The sequence below is a fragment of the Branchiostoma floridae genome, chromosome 7 (genome assembly GCF_000003815.2).
Source record: "Branchiostoma floridae strain S238N-H82 chromosome 7, Bfl_VNyyK, whole genome shotgun sequence".
Taxonomy (NCBI): Eukaryota; Metazoa; Chordata; class Leptocardii; order Amphioxiformes; family Branchiostomatidae; genus Branchiostoma; species Branchiostoma floridae.
The window spans coordinates 10,733,953-10,754,009 of NC_049985.1; the positions used below are offsets into that span (position 1 = coordinate 10,733,953).

General features: G+C 40.1%; 1 protein-coding gene across 7 annotated transcripts in view; it reads right to left on the reverse strand.

Annotated features, from left to right (window-relative positions):
* The window catches only part of LOC118419488 (MFS-type transporter SLC18B1-like), a 29,079-nt gene that overhangs the window by 2,579 nt on the left and 6,443 nt on the right, over positions 1 to 20,057 (reverse strand). Inside the window, exons 1-15 of one of the 7 annotated variants that reach the window (XM_035825881.1) lie at positions 13,576 to 14,183; positions 13,166 to 13,261; positions 12,927 to 13,000; positions 12,520 to 12,664; positions 12,362 to 12,430; positions 11,942 to 12,032; positions 11,274 to 11,342; positions 8,212 to 8,285; positions 7,698 to 7,796; positions 7,465 to 7,571; positions 7,114 to 7,209; positions 6,787 to 6,861; positions 6,169 to 6,262; positions 5,932 to 5,978; positions 5,455 to 5,650 (exon numbers count right to left, since the gene is read on the reverse strand). The exons of 1 other annotated variant lie outside the window; for it this stretch is intronic. In XM_035825881.1, the coding sequence (XP_035681774.1) occupies positions 5,599 to 5,650; positions 5,932 to 5,978; positions 6,169 to 6,262; positions 6,787 to 6,861; positions 7,114 to 7,209; positions 7,465 to 7,571; positions 7,698 to 7,796; positions 8,212 to 8,285; positions 11,274 to 11,342; positions 11,942 to 12,032; positions 12,362 to 12,430; positions 12,520 to 12,664; positions 12,927 to 13,000; positions 13,166 to 13,261; positions 13,576 to 13,941 (1,554 nt within the window). In that variant the 5' untranslated portion in view covers positions 13,942 to 14,183 and the 3' untranslated portion in view covers positions 5,455 to 5,598. Of the gene's footprint in view, positions 1 to 5,454; positions 5,651 to 5,931; positions 5,979 to 6,168; positions 6,263 to 6,786; positions 6,862 to 7,113; positions 7,210 to 7,464; positions 7,572 to 7,697; positions 7,797 to 8,211; positions 8,286 to 11,273; positions 11,343 to 11,941; positions 12,033 to 12,361; positions 12,431 to 12,519; positions 12,665 to 12,926; positions 13,001 to 13,165; positions 13,262 to 13,575; positions 14,189 to 19,890; positions 19,985 to 20,057 lie in introns of those variants that run through there. 5 more of the 7 variants (XM_035825884.1, XM_035825883.1, XM_035825885.1 and 2 more) reach the window with 5 other exon arrangements.

The following is a 20,057-nucleotide window of genomic DNA, read 5'->3' on the forward strand; positions in this document are numbered from 1 at the left end:
TCGCTTACTTTAGTATAGTGAAAATAATGAAAATGCAGAATGTACCTCTTTGGCTACGTATGGTTGTATTACAGGACTAAGATACTCAATGATAGAGTAAACCACGACGGTTACTCCGCCTACAGAAAGGAAAAAGTCATACTTTAGTACAGGCGCATGTTGTAATGTGTCACCAATTTTGAAACTTTGCGGCAACAGAAGACAATAATCAACACCATCGAGGTTGCTGGTTGTCTATTAGACTTCATTATCGCTTATAAGTTATCGTTACAAACACAACGATTAGATTCACGTACTGTACGTAATGTAATATTAAAAAGACTACAGGAGTTTGATAAAATTTCATTTGTGGATAATCACATTATTTCTACTTTACCGGGCCCTTTGTGACATGAGTTTTTGAAAGAAAATGTAGATATATAGTATCAAATACGTACAAGCCATAATGACGGTTGGGATGCTAAGAAAGTACAGCAAAAACACGTCCTTTTTGCCTTCCTGTTCATCTGTGCAAACAAAGCAATAGTGTTTTAGTGAGTCTAAGCAATGTACTGGTAGGGATGGTATACAACGTTATATACAGAATCATACATAGAATATTTAGAGGCAGTTAACCAAACTGGGCACTATATATATATTCAGATATCATATTACTGTTGCGATATCCATGGAAAATAGACTCAACTGGAAGACAGGCAAGACCTGAATTCGTTGTGCATAAATGAGAAGGAGAAATTATATTCAGTGTTTAATAAGTTACCGTTATCACACTTACCGACTTGAGGCGGGACCAGGACAGCCAGCACCGCGCAGCAGCAGAACATCAGACCCCCCACCGTGAAGAACGGCAGTTTGAACCCGCCAAGCTGTTATCGGGGTAAGATAACATGACATCAACGTTTATGCCTGAAGTAAGGACCCTCTTCTGACTGCAAACTGATTTACTATTAAAAGCTTTTGCGATCGAGTATGTCTACTGCGTTTATCTATATATAGTAACGTTACGTTGTTGTTAATTTTATGTATTTTTTCAACTATTCAACGTAATTCCATAGTAAAAAAAAACAGCAATCTTTATTGACACGACAAAAGTACAGCGACTTTCGTAAGGTCTACATGTATAACAACTACTTACAGTACAACTAAACACATATATATGGATATCTATATATGGATACATCAACATAAAGGGTCTAGCATGTCATTTACACTATTGGTTCTACGGTATAAACAATCGTGGATATATTTGCCTACTTGTGCACAATGTGGATTATCGCCTCCCAGAATGTACTTGAGTTTATCTATCGAACAGAGAGTAGCAAAGTCTTTAGATCTGACGTTCTATATTGTACTGATTTCAATGAAAATCGACAAATTGATGACACAATGCGACATCTCTTTTGCAGTACAGCCTACTGTTATCACGCTATAAGACATCGAATGTACAATTTATGTAGGCTTACTTACTACTACGAACACAACACGTCACTACGGAAAAGAGTCCAAACCCATCTTGATCTATGGAAACGACTTACGTTGTACAGGACACCCCCAATGGGAGGACCCGCCATCATACCGAACCCGGTGAAAATCTCCAGGGTACCCTGCAATGGCAAGTGGTACTTTGATGAACGTTGTGAGAAAGATGTCTCTCAGCATGGCATCAAAGCTCAAGCCCCTGTCTCACACATGCAGAGCAGTCCCACGATTTACCCCCTACCACTTTCCAACCAAGTCGGCGCTGGGTGTAGAATTAGCCTAGAATTCACCCGAATTTAGCATCCACCCGAATTTAGAATCCACCCGAGTTCTCTCCTCTATTCTACTAAAGAAGAATATGACTTCTGCGAGATTGATTTGTCGTCTGGTGGAGACAACGCGTAAAGAACTGTAGGAAACCTCGCCAACCGAGTCCCAATCATAGATGACCTTAATCATGACAATTACGGCCAGGAGAAGGCGTTAAAAGTACAGTCAAACCTGCCTATAGCGGCCCCTCAAGGGACTTGAAAAATATGGCCACTATAGACAGGTGGCCACTATCGAAAAAATGTTGATCAATTGACCATGAGCAAGCTACACATGATTTTAGTTCCAACTAATCTTTCTCACCAAGTAACATTGTCTCGATCGGTAAATTCACCGACAAACACTTGCACTTCAATGCTCAAGGCATGCACACCTTCTGCTACCGCCAAAATGACCGTCAGGAACTCCAAATCCTCGCAAACTATAATTTCAAACTCGGTGCAGGGTGACATAAGGCTGCAGTATGGTTGCAATAGGCAGTGCTTCTGTATCAACGGGACCGGAATTCGTGTGGCCGTGGCCGCGTTGGACAGGTGGCCGCTAAGCCTATTTCTTAAAAATTACGAATCCAAGGGACCGACAAAAAGTGCCCACTATGGCCAGGTGGTCGCTATGAAAAGATGGCCGCTAATACAGGTTTGACTGTATGGATCAGTATGGGATCCCCTGTGAACTCTGGTTGGCAATGTGCGACAGGGGCTTTACTCGGTGAGACTGTCTTTTGGTATGCTTTTGATGCCGCTAGCAGCAGAGCTTTGGTGTTCTGTAAACATACATCTTTCAAGCCTCTATCTAACTGTTTCATTGTTTTATACCGACTACAGAATCATGACTGTTCACGTCTCTCATATGTGTAAGACCAAAAAGACAAGACAAATACAAGAGCGAATGATTTACTAGTACATACCATGACTTTCGCTATGTCGTTGGGGAACTCGTGGGCCATGATGGTTGTTGCTGCAGTCATGTGAGCAGACACACCCAGGGCTGCCATAGTGCGGATGGCAAAGCAGAAGGCGATAAATGCTGTTCCTTCCATGTACTGTAGAAACCTGTAAGTATGTAGATCCACATGCAGCAAGGGGCTGGGGTTAAATTTAGCAGCAAACAGTAGACTAATCGACAACAGGAAAAAGCATATCTTCGACATTCCGCTATTCACACTTACATTGGAGCGCTTCACCAAAACACCAGGAAGTCCTGTACTATTCTACATTTGTTTTACTTTTCAATTTGTAGACTAACCACAGTCTTACCCAAACAACAGCGAACAGCTCCCTGCCACAAACACACCACTGATCAACACGAACCTCGACCCAATAGCTGTGATCTATGGAACAAAGAGGAAACCAATTTTATATGAAAAGATACTAGCAAATTCAACGTTTATGTCTTTGTAAAGAGAAATAAAAATATCATTCAAAATCTATCCGAGGCAATCAGCAGGTTCCCTAGTTGTAGCTATGTGCCTTCTGGTATGACAATTGGGGCGAAAGACGGATACTCACAAATTTGCCGAAGACCAGCCCTCCTAGAAACTGGACTGCACTGAAACATCCGAATACAAATCCTACTGTTGTCTGCGAGGCCCCTCGTCGTAAAGCCTGTAGGTTGATACATAGATAACTTAACTAGGTTGCGAAATTGGTATTTCAAAATCATAATCTGCTGCTCAATCGAGTTATGTCAAAATTACTGGTAATCAATTTATCCACACAAGCCATGTCCAAAGCTAAATGTGGTAAACCAAACAAACATTGACACGCTTATCTAAATTTCCACCAAGAACCGTTGAATTAAAAAAAAATCTAAATTTAGCTCAGAAAAAGTCCGCATATATAATGTTAGCATGCAGGACAGGTGTATGAATATAGTAGCTCACGTTAAAAATTACCTCATTTGGAAAGAACGGAGCGATTATAGTGGAGCAGGCCGTCCCTGAAAAGTTCAGAAAAGCGACGCAGAAGAAGGACAGGATTTGTCTTTTTGATGCCCTCCCACAACTGAAGCCTTCTTTCTTCTCAGTAGTCTCTGTGCCATTGGCAACTTCTTCCGTGTGTTCGTCCGTCACACTTCCATACGTCACAACATCCGGGGTACTGTCTGAGTCCAGAGATACATGTTTACAGGTGTTCTGTCCATCACGTAAACGTGACGTCACGATGTTGTTCATCTCTTGTTCCATGTTGTTGTGGTAGGCGTCCTTGGTGCAATAATTAATCATGACGTCATCATCATAATCTTTTTTTTATACTTTTACACGTAGGCTTTAAAATTTTACATTTTCCTGTCAGTAATCTAAAAACGAAACCCATCTCTCCACTTTTTCTAATGAATGTGGTACTGAAGATTACTAGGACTGTGAGTACTTCAAGCTGTCACCCAAAATTTCCATCAAGAATATTTTAAGATAACAAGAGCTGGTCCCTCCGATACCAAACAACGTACTTTAGCCTGTGTCACTAAATTGGGCGAAATTTTACGTAAAAACTGTTTAGATTCCCTCAAAGATTCTTTGGAAGTATCAGATTAAATCTTCTAGCGTCCATCATTGATACCTGTACTTTTTTAAACGAAGGTAAATAGAAAAATGATGATGCAATTGTCTCGACGGATGTACCTGTCAATTACGTAATTAGTAAAGTACATAATTAGATTGGTTATGAATTGGCAACGAAGTAACGAGTTTTTATAGAAATTTGCCTCAGAATCTTCATAAAATGTGTTTATCTAGATCAGTGGTATTCTTTGTTTGATATTTTTGCGTGAACATTGGGAAAATGTGATTTATCCATGTGTGTATCCCTCTCTCCGTGGTATGCCGTTAATGAATATACAGTCCCTGGACACGGTTTTCCATAAAAAGAGTCCGTTATTAGATACCTGGTCATACGTTTCTCAACAATTTACCTCAGAAAAATCGTGAAAATCGCTCTGGATGCCAACAGTGTCACTCTTTCCTGACATTTTGCCGGGATTTTTAAGGAAAAAAAAAATACCTTGTTTATCCCTCGGTCCGCCGGAATGAACGCACGGTCCCCCAGCGGCCGTTGTCAAAAGCAGTCCCTGCAAATCCCAGTCAGAATGTCTCCTCAAATAAGCCCATTCTTAGAGATCAGAACGCATGTGAGGCGACAGGCATTATTGGAATATGTCAAATGTAAAGGCCCACAAAAAAAGAAAACACAACCCGTCTGACGTTGTTATGCAAATCGAAACAATGGTCGAGACAAGGACTGTTTTCTTTTTCGAGGCCTTTATCTTTTGACATATAACATAGAAATCCTGTCGCCGCACATGTGTTCTGATCTCTCTGTGAAAGAGCTTATTCAATTTGCTTATTCAGTCTAAAAACGCGTCTTGTCTTGAGCGAGTCGAGAAAAAAATGATGGAGGAAATCAGGCCAGACGGAAATAAAGCTGTGTCCTTCTACCTATCACGTGATCAATCTGACCAACCACGTCGCTTAAATCCTTGCCCCTCCCGTGGTATGTTTCTTTGGTCAGTTTTGTCCTTGTCCTTCTGAAGGAAATCCCATCGCACGTTCGTAATCAAGTAATGTATATCAATGTGAAAAATCATAATGCTTCACTCGATAAGGTTAATATCATTTAGCGAAGGTATGAGTTCGTGGACCATATGGGGTTGTGTATGTGAAATAAAGATATTGCCAACTTTATTAGATTTGTTATTTTCTCTTTTCCCTTCACCAATTTTGGTTTTAACATCCTCATAGATAATGTGTCAATAAAACGAGATCTCCATGTAGTTGGTATTGATATGAGGACTTTATGTAAGTAATCCTTCAGCTTCCTCCTCAGTTGATGGTTCAGCATGGCATCTGCAAAGAGAACGACACCCACTCGTAAATCAACTAGTATTCTAAAGCTGGCACCCCGAGTACCACCCCTTACCACAAGGCACAGCTAGCAGCAGCGACCGCTCAGCCAACAAAGATTTAGCAGATTGCCTAATAAATTTCACAAATAAAGAAATTTTCGTGTCTTTTAAATCATATTTTTACATCTTGCACCGTCCAGTGGAGAGGGGCAGTGCAGAAAATAACCATGAACAAACTACTCCAGATAGAACATGAAAACGCAGGGATATGTCGAGTCTTACCTCTTGTACACGTTTTCACCGATTGTGAAAGTGACCACCAGCAACATCTGCAATCCAAACGAGTGGGGCAGTGAAACAGTCGGCATATGATTAAGAGCCATGCAACGTTAGTTATTATATTAGTTAAGACTTACAGAATGAAAATGAATACCCCTGATCCGTCTGCAAAAATTATGCAGGGCCTAAAGTGTATTTTTTAATTGTAACATTCTTGATTCTACAGGTTATGGTACTTACGGAAAATAAAGTAAACCACGAGAATGCTGTTGAGGCCCATGGCAACCCAAACCGCTCTACCAGGGCACTGCTCACTGTCGGACCCAGAAATGACCTGAAATATCAGAGACGAGAATGTCGTTTATTAGCAGGTAGGTAGTATGGAAAGACCATATGGTTACACTACAGCAGTACTTTGCACATATTGTATATGTTTACCTTTTGAGATTTAGCACATTTGTGGACAGACCAAGTCTGGAAGGTCCTCTACTCTTTGACTTCTCGACAAATGTGGTGGATTCTTTTACCTGGGTCCTGTGAGTAGAAATAGGTCTTTAGTGCACAGCGGCACAGCGTTGTGGCTTGCTAGTGATTCGACCAAGAAGTTTTAGGTTCTTAGGCAACAATCGTAACCACGAGAACACCTTGCAACATATCGTTGGCGGACTTCAAGGTACTACCATGGTTTATTAGTACGACGAACAGTTACAAGTGAAATAGAAACCTGTCACAATTTACATTCAACATATATGCAAGTTATTAATTAGTGGTGCACAAGTGCCCACATTTGCATCTATAAGCTAAGTATAGACAAAATATCCTTATATAACCTTCTTGTACTAATGAATGGTAACTTACCCCATGCTCATAAATGCACCGAAAGTTCCAGATACCAGGCCGTAAGTAGCAAAGTCGGTCTCCATACCTGCATCGCTTTGAACAAAAACAGCAGCAACAAGAAATCAGCATGGTAGCAAAGACACTATCCAATGTTGTTCACGAATCATTAGTTATTTTTGGTTATGTTATTTGCTGATATAGCTGCTTATGCCTGTAGCGTACTTCTCAATAATGACGAACTAATGTGCAGCTACGCTATGGAAGATTCGATGTTTTATATATATGAATAGTCAGACCTATATCCTTATCTGAATGTAAGTAGATGACAAAGGCGATCATTGTTACCTAGCCGCCCAAAGCATCACATTGAAGAGAGGTGCTAAAACTGAGCCGATGGACAGTGCAATGGCTACAATACCGACGATAATTATCCACAGTTTTCTGAAAAACAAACAAGAAACTCCCTGACATACAGCTGGCACCTTCACATGCAGTAAAGCGGAACCTATTATCAACTGGTACTAACAAGCGTCCACTTTCAACTGGTCATATATGTCGAGGTGTATCATGTTGAAGCGAAATTGACTGCATGACGTGCACTACCAAACATTTTTACGTACTTGCATGACTTCTTCGAAGCAACATTGCATCGCTGCATTGTAATATATCATAGCACTATTGTAGCGAGAAGCTTACTTTGGCACAAGAGTGACGTAGTCTGTAAGGAGGGGTGACGGTCCAATGAGGAGTGGACCAGCTGAGAGCACGAGCAGTCCTAATGTCATCATAATCCTGGCATATTTCTGGAAGAAGAACAAGCAACCATTAGACAAGATGATACAGAGACACACTTTTTGGAGTTTGAGTGGATGGTAACGTGGAGTTCTGTATCATCCAAATAAAACTTGGGTTCGAGTTGTGTAATTCACCTTTTTGTCAGCCAGCCACCCCCATGCCGGCGCGAAAAGGGCGTACACGGAGGCCAGGAGCAGGAATATCAGACCAACTTGTGGGGCTGTGACATTGAACTGTGAAAAATGAAAACGAGTCATTATTTGTCATTATGCTCCATAGCTAGTCCTGTAAGAAAGCTGAAATAAACATATAGCATATGGTACTCATAGAAAAACTACGAGTACACTCTGATTTACGATTTATATGGTTAACTTCATTCGTAAAATTCTAATATAATCCATAATGTCCTTACTTTTATCGGTTCTAATTCTTTTTATCATTGCCTCTTATGGAATTGTATTTCTGTATTTATATGGATGTTTGAATGTGGTCTATGTGCTTGTTGTTATCTAAATACAGTAGATTATCAATGAAAAGAATTCGAGTGAAAGATGGTGTATAACTGACAGTAAGTAAAGGTTGACTTGGAGGTAAAATTGTTTTTCGCTTACTTTAATATAGTGAAAATAATGAAAATGTAGAACTTACCTCTTTTGCTAAGTATGGCTGAATTACAGGATTAAGGTACTGAATGATAGAGTAAACCACAACGGTTACTCCGCCTACAGAAAGGAAACACATACATTAGTACAGGCGCATCGGGAAGCTCTGTTGTTGTAATGTGTTAGCAAGTCTGAAAACATTATGGCAACAGGAGACAATACTCAACAGTATCAAGGTATCAAGGTTATTGGTTGGCCGTCTTACTGCATTATCGCTTATCAAGTTACAAACACAATGATTAGAATAAAGTAGTGTGATAAAAAAAGAAATTCGAGCACGGAAATTTTTCCACATTAACACTGTTATGTCTTTGTCTGTTATCATACAGACGGTGAATTGAATTGCATTTGTTGCCAACTACATAGCTTTTATTTGTCATATATTTATTTTCACTCCGCGTACCGTAGGTACGCTTCGAGTGAAAATATTGTTTTCATACGGTTTCTTCTTTCTTTCTTTCTTTCTTTCTCCTGTCGCGACCTTTAAAGTGATTCCTCTCCGTCGTTCCTGGACCAAATGGCCTGAAATTTGGCACAAGGGTACAGTGGACCAATACCCAGACCCGTTTTTCTCATTTTTTTGATAGATACCTTTACAATGATTTTAGGGATGTTTTAAGGTCATTTTCTGGCCCGGCTGTATATTCATGTCTCCCGTGCCCAGGTATTACGTCCAGATGACTTGAAAGTTGGTATGATACTGCGTGAGATACTTATTAAAAGGACCCCGGTATTATTTTTGGCCAAACTTCACTTCAAAATCATTTAAAAGCCAATTTGGCGGGGTATCTACGCATATTTTCACCGAGCTCGCGTTTCGCGCGTGTAACCATATATGGTCACGTTTGCACGTGCGTCCGTTGCACCATATATGGTTATGGACGTTTCCGCGCGTGACGTAAGCTGTTTACCTGCAGCTGTGCATTGTGGCTAATTGAATTTAGAAGGGAACCAATATGCGCCCGACACTTAGCGGAAGCGATGACCTGATTGGTCAGCTCGGGTACAGCCAATGAGGAAGGGTTTTTCAACTTAGCGGCTGGGAGTACATATATGTCGCCGGGAAGAAGTCCGTTAAAAGTAAGTGAAAAATTGTACTGTTTATCTTAAAATTGGCAACAATACACAAACGCAGTAACAAATTTGGGTAACTTGTCGTCATTATTGTGTAGTTTTTGTTTGATTTACCCACGTTTAGAGTGTCTGGATAAGCGATACCGTAGCGTCAGAATGCCGCGGTAAGTGGGAGAGCATGCATGGAATATTGTTGCGCTTTGCAGTGACTGATGAGACAGTACTAGTATTGTATCATCAAGCTTTATTGACACGACAAAAAGTACAGTCAATTTTGTATGGCCAACTTTAAACTGCAACGAAAAAAGAAAGAATACAGAGTATATCTTACAATTCTACAAATTAAACATTATGATATGATTCTACTAATTATCGGTGAAAAGTGTACAGTAGTTCTCTTCCATAGTAACGTTATATGATAGTACAGATTTTCAAGGGCAAATCTACTAGTACAAACGTTACACTATGTTGTGAATTGTCCATTCAGGTTGGTTGTACAAGAATATATGTAATCAGGTGTGGCTTTTTTTCTAATCAACAAACAAAAAGGATCTTCCTTTTACTCTGGGTGGCAGTACATGAAATTACACAAAGGAAATACTAATTATTGTATTCTATTCTATTTTCTACTAGAGGAAGAGGCTAGGATACACCACCAGGACTGTTGTGCAGACAGGTGGGGTTGTGCCTTGATAGAGGGTGTCAATTTGACAGTGCTAAATTCATTATTGGTCGGGTGCTCGAACTCAACTAATTCCACAAAGTCTGGCCTGTCAGAGAACACAATAGTCAACTGGCTACAAAGGTGGCATCAACAGACACCAAGGAGAGGATAGCAAAGTCACGTACAAGAAGTGCTACTGTGACAGAAACACCAGCTTTATGTATGATTAGGCTATTTGGGACAATATTGTAACTATTAAACTAAGTGACAATTAGAGATATTATTATACCAACCATGAGTTCAAACATTGTATTTCATGACAGACATGAATAAGTTTTTATGACTTTTCAGACACCACGTCATGGTATATGCTGTGTAATTTAGTAATGCACTGTACTACAAACAGTTAATCAGAATAATTAGATAATCATAAACTGATTAGTTTATGTGGAAAATAAATGGGACGTTAACTTTATAACAGACGTATAATAACTGCAATTGCTGCATCCTTTTTTCAGGCAAAAAGCATGCAAAACATTTAGACATGCAAAACAGACTCCGTGCAAACATACAGTCGCTAATTAGCTTTGTTCATCAATATAATGTATTAGCTGATTAACTCTAAGTATAAAAACAGAATGCGATCCTTTTCGTCTGAATACAATGTGCATACATTTATATGTATTTGTAATGATAATGTAATTGCAGTGCAGCCATGATATCCAATTGGATTTTTTTTTTAAATTGCACTTCGCTAAAAACGGCTAATAAGCATATCTTGGTAAAGAGTTAAAAGTGTAGTGCAGTTTGTTTGGAGAGGTCTGCTTGTATGAAGATTAGTTATGCTTGTGACAACCTTGAATAAGTGCAGTAATTGCCCTTGCCTTGTGTAAATAAGCAGGAAAACTTTATTCATAACCACGCTATTGTCTGCTGTGGGTACGTAATACCAACGTTTAGGGTCGCATAACGTGTTAACGCATCTGTAGAAAAAATACAAAAAAACAATTTCCGTTTGTGAAATAAAACCTTTTTTTTCTTGAAGTAAAACGGTGCTTGCTTTGTTAATGTGTGAAACATTAGCATGCTGTGTGCGTGTTGTAATAAAGAAATAAAAGTTTGATTACCGTACAGTACTCACATTGGATTTTTCAAGTTCAATTTTGGAAAAGTCCATTTTTGCATAAAGGGGAGAGCGGAGTGAAAATAGCTGAATTTGCTCCTAAGCAAATACCGGCCTTTCTAGTTTGATGTATTCTTTGCAATATTGGTTTTTAAAACGAAATATAGATATATTTTCAAATACGCACAAGCCATAATGACGGTCGGGATCCTAAGAAAGTAAAGCAAAGACACGTCCTTCTCGCCTTCCTGTTCATCTGTGGAAAAACAGCAATAGTGGTTCACTGCTTCTAAACAACATTAGGGAGTGACACAGTACACACATTACATTACATTAATAAAAGGGTTGTACAGAAACATTAATTGAACATTAGGAGACAGTTGGCACTTTTCGGATACCTTTATTGTTGTTGTGTTATCTATGGTAAAGGGGGATCCGGTTGTGCATCCCATTATTGTTTATCATAATATTGCCAGGCTATGTGAACCAATAAACACCTGCATTCATATTGTTTATACAGCTTTAACGTCATTGTCAGTTTCTAATGACTTTATGATAATCACTTTAATGGTTCGTTGTTCCCCCTGTGTTTGTGCTGACATAATGCCTGCCATAACCTATAGCTAATGATTAGCCTACTTCATTATGATACTATATGAATGAATTATGTTAGCCCTTATTCTTATGTTAACTAGGATGTTAAGCTTTATCCTATATCTCTATTTTGTACTTTATGTAATAGCCGTTCCCATACTTTGTACCATGTACAATTGTCGTGCAATAAAGTTCGTCTATATAATCTCCGAATAAACCACTGAGTGAGCGAAGCGCAAACCATTACCGCATCACACTCACCGACTTGTGGCGGGACCAGGACAGCCAGCACCGCGCAGCAGCAGAACATCAGACCCCCCACCGTGAAGAACGGCAGTTTGAACCCGCCAAGCTGTCATCGGGGTACGATAACATAACATTATGTTAATGATGTTCATGCCTAAAATAAGGACCCACTCATTGCCACTTGTGACTGCAAACTGATTTACTATGAAAAGTATTTTGCAATCGAGTGTGTCTATGTGGAAATAGAATTTATATACAGTGCTGTTGTTCTCAATTTCATGTATTTTCAATTTAACTATTCAGTGTAATTCAGTACTACAATATCATGATTTTAACGCTTTTCATTGTACCTATTTCTATGAATATGTACAGATTGATTAAATGTCCACATGGAAAGGGTCCAAACTCATCTATAGAAACTGCCTGGTTACTCACGTTGTACAGGACACCCCCAATGGGAGGAGCCGCCATCATGCCGAGCCCAACGAAAATCTCCAGGGTACCCTGTATTGGTAAGTAATACTTTAATAAACGTTTTGGGGAAAATGGTGTGAGACCAAAAGGACAAATGTAAGAGCGAATGACTTACATACCATGACTTTCGCCACGTCGTTGGGGAACTCGTGAGTCAGGATGGTTGTTGCTGCAGTCGTGTGCGCAGAAACACCCAGGGCTTCCATAGACCGAATGGCAAAGCAGAACGCGATAAAAGTTGTTCCTTCCATGTACTCTAGCAACCTGTCAGATAGAGCCACATGTATATAACATACAAGCGTGAAGGGTACACCATGGGACAGAATGTGGTACAATTTAGCAAAAGGCAATGGTCAAATCGATGGGAAGAAAAAAAACGTGAACAGCCTTCTATGTAATCATGATAAAGCCTTTTACGATTGTCATGTTTGTTCTGCATTGTAGCATGCTGGGAAGAAGTTATCCACGTGATATGTTATATTTACGTTGCTTTTTACGTTGTTTTGTAGACGAACCACCGTCTTACCCAAACAACAGCGAACAGCTCCCTGCCACAAACACTCCACTGATCAACACGAACCTCGACCCAACGGTTGTGATCTATGGAACAAATAGAAAGAGGAGACCAGTTTGGCATGGAAAGTTACTGGCAAGTTAAACGTTTATTTTCTTACAAAGAGGTAAGAGAGTAGGAGAGTAGAATCACCAGTATCAAGAAAGAGAAATAAAACCAATGACGTTATGATTCAAATGATAGATACTCACAAATTTGCCTAACACCAGCCCTCCTAGAAACTGGACTGCACTGAAACATCCGAATACAAATCCCACTGTAGTCTGCGAGGCCCCTCTCCGCAAAGCCTGAAGGGCGAGAAAATTAAGAACACCGTGAGCAGAGGCTAGAGCGCACACACTAGAGTTTGTCCTTCAGATGTTAGATTCGAAAGCTGCTGTCCTGTCTTCTGAACACAATCGATATCATAATCCCTTTATTTACATGCACACGCCAAAAGCAGTTTTGCCAGGTAAATCACACAGGATAAACCAAGCAAATATTGACACGCGTATGTAAATTTAGGTCAGACCAAGTCAGTATAAAATAGCGACCATGTGATTGTGTTTTATAGTGTTAGCAGGACTAGAGTGCAAATGCAATACCTGACGTATATAATTACCTCATTCGGAAAGAACGGCGTGATTATAGCGTAGCAGGCCATCCCCGAAAAGTTCAGAAAAGCGACACAGAAGAAGGACAGGATCTGTCTTTTTGATGCCCTCCCACAGCTGAAGCCTTCTTTCTCCTCAGGAGTCTCTGTGCCATTGGCGACTACTTCCGTGTATTCCTCCGTCACTCTTCCGTATGTCACAACATCCGGGGTTCTGTCTGTGTCGAGCTGTACATGCCTTGAGCCGATATGTCCATTAAGCAAGCGTGACGTCTCGCCGCTGTCGTCCTTCTCTTGCTCCATGATCCCGCCGTGGAAGGCGCCCTGGGGTCTTCTCTTGTACTTTGCCCCGCCCTTGCTGCAGGAAGTAATCATGACGTCATCATCATGGTCCAGTTCACCTTTGTGCCTACATTGCAGTCCAGGTTGCGTAGTTACGTTATATTATATGGGAAGAAGTTATTTTCAACTTAGACTCCAAATTACTGATTGATACGTAAATCAATGTTTTGTCAAACATCTGCTTTTTGCTTGCCAGTTGCATCATGGTCACATCATTGCAATCGCTGGCATAGGCTCTTTAGAAGATTAAACTACGTATGTGCGGGCGACAGAAATTATAGGTCAAAGGTGAAAGCCTATGAGACGTTAACAGTTTCACCTCGACCATTGTTTTGATTTGCGTAACAATGACCGGAACGTAATGACACCTGCAAAATGCCGGGACGTTAGACTTTACAAGTGAGGGGCTTCCACCTTTGACATATTACTAGTACCTACCTGTCACCTGCACATATGTATGCAGAGTGAAATCTGCGAAAGAGCCACAGCTTACCTCCAAAGTAGTGACGGTCAAGTGCAGACATATATGTTTGTACAGGGTACCAATTTTGAAAAAAAATCGTCAAATGTGAAGTCAATTGGGTCCAAACTCCTGCGTTCGAGCGATGGAAGCCAAGCGGTACGCAACATCCGTTTTCGACTATCCACAAATTTCAGTCCAGAACTGAGAATCTATGAACAAATGAGACTGACACAAGTTGGTCCGAAAGTCAAGTACAGTTTTTGTCATGGTTGACACATCTACATTTTTCTCTCTCACAGAACTAAAACAAACCTTTGTGTGAATGCATCAATGCTATGCAAACAGGAACACAGGCAAAAATAGTAGCATTAATATCTATCTTAGTCTATTTTCCGAAATAAGAATTATCCCGTTCACCATGCCCGTAGCCAGGATTTTGGTTGGGGGGTTCTTTTTAGTAATTGTGGGACCATCGAGCGGCTCAGGCGCGAGACTCACGCCGAAGGCGTGAGGTACCTAGGGGGGTCCGGGGGTATGCTCCCCCGGAAAAATTGAAATTTTGACCCTCTGAAACGCCATTTCCTGCATTTTGACGGGCAAAAATCGCTTGCGAAGTTTAATGGAATTTCTATTAAAGGACAAGGCTTTTGCGTAAGTCTTTGAGGCCAACTCCCTCGGCATATTTTCACCATGTCCGACACCAAAGGCGCGAGGCGTCGCAATGGAGGTCCGGGGAAATTTTGAAATCTGAACCCTCTGAAAAGCCATTTCCTGCACTTTCTGGGGCAATTTTGCTGATTGACTCACTAAGATTGGCTGAAATGTCTATCAGGGAAAAATGCAAATCAGTCATGCCTTTGAAAAAAAATCTTGGACATGAAAAAGTGGACCTTCGAATCTGAAAAAGCGGACCTTTTGAGCGTGTGGTGGGGTTCTTTCCGAACCCCCCCGAAACCCACCCTGGCTACGGGCATGGTTCACATCATGTGGATTTGCACAAAACAGAGTCTTTTGGATAGGTTAAGTTACTAAGTACTTTGGGGACCATATTTCGCAGTGAGAGACTGTATAACACAAACTTTTCGGTTCGAAGACCCAAGTACACATTAATTCATGCTGGTAGCGTCTGGCTCTCTCCATCGGTTGGTACCACACGGCAATCACTGTAAAGGCATAGAGTTAACGAACAATTAAAGACAAATCCATGCCTGTTTAACTATAGAGAATTTGTCATCTATTCGACAACGAAAACTGCAGGTGGACCGACAGAAATGAACGGACACAAACATTATCTGTACAATCTTTTTTTATTTAAAAGTACGTATAAAAATAGAAATAGAAGTACAAGTACAAAGTGACAGCGTACTCAAGTTGTACACAACTTATTTTAACGCCACCACTTGTACATAAATCTGATCTTGAGGTATCCACTACAAAGATACATTAGCGATTTAATCATAACGTCCCCTATGTGTATCGTTATTATATTTCAGCCATACCATAGGTATGGTGAAATATATTGTATTCGTAATGTTTCTTTCTTTCTTTCTTTCTTTCTTTCTCCTGTCAAATTTTCAAAGCGATTCATCTCCGCCGTTTCTGGACCAAATGACTTGAAATTTGGCACAAGGGTAGAGTGGGCCAATACCCAAATGTGTTTTTTTAATTTTTTTTATATCTGCTCCTTAAATGATTTTATTGAGGTTTTATTGCAACTTTTGGACCAAGACTGTATATTTTGGCCCCCTGTACAATGGTATTACATCCAAATGACCTGAAATTTGGCACAGAGGTGCCCTAGATACTTATTCAAAGGATCCATGTATAATATGTACTATAAATCACTTCAAAATTGCTCCTTAAGGAGGTTTTTGTGGGAGAGTTTAGGATAGGTAAGGTTGGAGTGCCGAGGTCAACGACCTCTAGGTCATTCTGGTGTGTCAGGGCCACAGGTGTGCCAGGTAGATCCAATTATCTACCTACCTACCTAGTCCATAGACATCCAGGTGGTTGGTGGACAAGGTAAATCCAATTAATGGCCAGCCAATGAGCGAGCTTATTTTGCTGGAAGAGTCCATTGTTGGACAGGGGGTGTATTTTAAAATTTACTTTTAGACTTTGGTGATAATGCCAATGTTTTTTTTAGCGGAAGTGTTTTCGCACTGATCCACTTGACATAAGACTACTACTGGGACAGTCCATTTTTGCACATAGGGGGATTTAAAAAAAATCAGTTTTGGACATGGGTGATGATTCCGAATTCCATTTGTTAAATGGAAGTTTACCCCCACCTGAAGACTGTACATGAGGAGGATTCGGCAGCCAATCAGCAAGCCTTGTTTTATCTGGAAGAGCCCATTCATGCACGGGGGACTTTTTTTTAAATTCAGTTTTGGACTGGGTTGCTTCTTATACAAAGGCCATGTACTGTGAGTATTTCTGGACTTGTTTATTGTGCAATTTCAAACAGGGTGAGCTGGGAGATTCCATTCTTCGACGAAGGGGGTATTTTTTTAAAATTCATTTTGTGGACTTCGCTGACTATTTTAGCTGATATATTTTTGGATCGCTCCACTTTACATAGGGGTATAACAGGAAGAGTCGATTCTTGCACAGAGGGGGGATTTTTTGCAAATATGGTTTTGGACGGCTGATGATTCCAAATTCCATTTCTTAGCGGAAGTGTTTTTGGAGTCGTCTATTTTTTTGAGTCCATTCTTGAAGGGGTTTTTGTAAGATTCATTTTTGCTCATAAGTGTGATTAGTAGTTTTTTTTTTAAGCAGAAGTGTTCCATTTTTGCACATGAGTGATTTTGGAACAGTCTATTGTTACATGAGGAGGAAGATGGCTGAAATATGCTGTATTTGCTCTCAAGCAAATGTCGGCCTTTCTAGTTGAGATATGAGGTCTTCATGATGTCAAATATATAAGTGACGGTTAACGTTGAAAAAAATCATGCAGTGACATGAATGGACATTTATTAGACTAAACAGTTATTTATTCAAACGACACCTATAACATGTCGATTTGAGGATGCCCTACATACCGCGTGGGAGTGAGGCAGCCATAATTAAAATGTTCGCAGCTGAGTTTAGCGAAGTGCTAGCCCACATCTTTAATTCATCTTTAGAAGAAGGATACGTTCCCACTCAATGGAAACAAGCGACTATAACACCTGTTCCTAAAAAGGCACCAGCCACTATTGAAACTTTGAGACCAATATCTTTAACTTCAATTTTCATTAAAACCTTCGAATCCTATATCACCCAGTGGATACTCCAGGATGTTGCGAAAGTGGTGGATACAAACCAGTTTGGTAACAGGAAAGGGATGTCTACGATCCATTATCTCACTAGTTTGATTAACAATATACTCCTTGGTGCCGAAACCCCTAGGAGTGTTCAAACATTCTTACTGACTGATTTTAGTAAGGCTTTCGACAGGATAAATCATACCAAGTTGATAGATAAAATGATTGCCTGTGGTGTACGGACGTCCATTATGCCATGGATCTGTAGTTTTCTTACAAAACGAAGTCAGTGTCTCCGATACCACAACAAATGCTCAGATTTTAAAGAAATTTCTTCTGGAGTGCCACAGGGCACTAAACTTGGTCCTATTCTATTTTTAGTTTATATAAATGATGCTCTAAAAGACGATATCTTAAATCGATATAAATATGTTGATGACTTGTCAGTGTGTGAGAGTCGACTCTATTATGAAGCGAGTCTAATGTAATCCTCGCTTGACCAACTCAATACTTGGTCGATCAGAAATGACATGATTCTAAATAGCGAGAAATGTATGCTCATGACATTTTCTTTCATGAAAGACTCACCCCCACCCCCTAGTATTTTACTTAATGAAAAGCCCCTCGACTATACGGAAACTGCTTGTATTCTAGGCCTTTGGTTATCCAATAATTTAAGATGGGACAAACATGTAGATGTCATAACTAAAAAGGCTAGCTCAAGACTCTTTTGGTTGAAGAAACTCAAAAGCTCCGGACTCCCAGCTCAAGACCTCTGCGATTTTTACGTGGGTTATATTCGCCCAACCCTAGAATATGCAGCTCCAGTCTGGAACTCAAATATCACAACGCAACAAGTAATGAAGATTGAACGTATACAGAAGCGAGCACTTAGAATAATTCTCGGCTCTCAGTATGAATGCTATACCAGCGCCCTTGCCCAGTTAGGTTTACCGTCCCTTGAGAAAAGAAGAACCCTCAGCCTAAAGTTTGCAAAGTCGCTACTCAACTCCCCAACTTTCCGCCATTGGTTACCTCCTTCCCGTTCTCAGATTCATACAAGATGCTTGAAGGGTGCTAATCTACTTGACATTCCTCTTGCCAAAACAAATCGTTATAAAAATAGCCCGATCCCGTATTTTGTAGCCCCTCTGAATAAACAGTTAAGATAATCACTGCATGTAAGTTGAGATCTCCCATGTCACTATCGTCAACTACTACCGTGCTATCTGTATTGTGACAGATTGGTAATTAGTAAAACAAGACACATTTGTGCGATATGATTATAAATGATGGTAACTTGTGTGATATGATTGTAAGCCTTTAATATGTTAGCCTAACTGCCCTACCATGTTAAGCTTTTAATGTGTGTGTTTTTAATGCCTAAATACGCAATTCAGCGCCTTAGGGCGCTGCAATGTATTTAGAGGTTGTCGAAACAATCAATAAACGTTATATGATATACATGCAGATACCAGTACTATAACTATCTAGAAAGGAACGGGCGGGTTTAAAGTGTTTATTGTACCAACGGAAACAGCTGCAGAATCAAACGAGATCTCGATGTAGTTGGCGTTAATTTGAAGACGTTATGTAAGTAACCCTTGAGCTTCCTCCTCAGTCGATGGTCCAGCATGGCATCTGGAGAAAGAGCGATACTCGTAAATCGACTGGTATATTAAAGCTGGCACCCCGAGTACCACCTCTTACCACAAGGCACAGCTAGCAGCAGCGACCGCTCAGCCAACAAAGATTTGGCAGATCGCCTAAGGAACATTTTCGTGTCTTTTGCGTTATATATTTACATCTTTCATCATACTCCAATAATAAAATTTAGCTGTTATACAAATCTAATGTTGGTCGCTGTCGCGATCGCCGTCTAGTGGAAAGAGGGTAGTGCAAAAACAAAATATTGCTGAACAACATATAAGTACTATAGAACTCTAGATAAAACATTAAACGAATGGATCTGACGAATCTTACCTCTCATACACGTTTTCACCGATGGTAAAAATGACCACCATTAACATCTGCAATCCAAACGGTAGTAACAAGTTTTCAAGGACCATCAGAAGCAATTGCAGTGAAACAGTCGGTATAAGATCAATAATCATGCATGCCTAGTTAAGACTTATGCAAAGAAAATGAATTCCTCTGATCAAACCGTTGTAGTAATTTTTCAAAGTGGAAGTCTTTTTTTTAATGGTAACATGTATATATCATTTCTAGTTTTATATATATCCTTATTCTTCAGTTTAAGGTACTTACGGAAAATAAGATATACCCTGAGAATGCTGTCGAGGCCCATGGCAACCCAAACCTCTCTACCAGGGCACTGCTCACTGTCGGACCCAGAAATGACCTGAAATATCAGGGACGAGAATGGCGTTGTTTATCACCATATCAGTGTGCATGGGAATACTGTATGATTATAC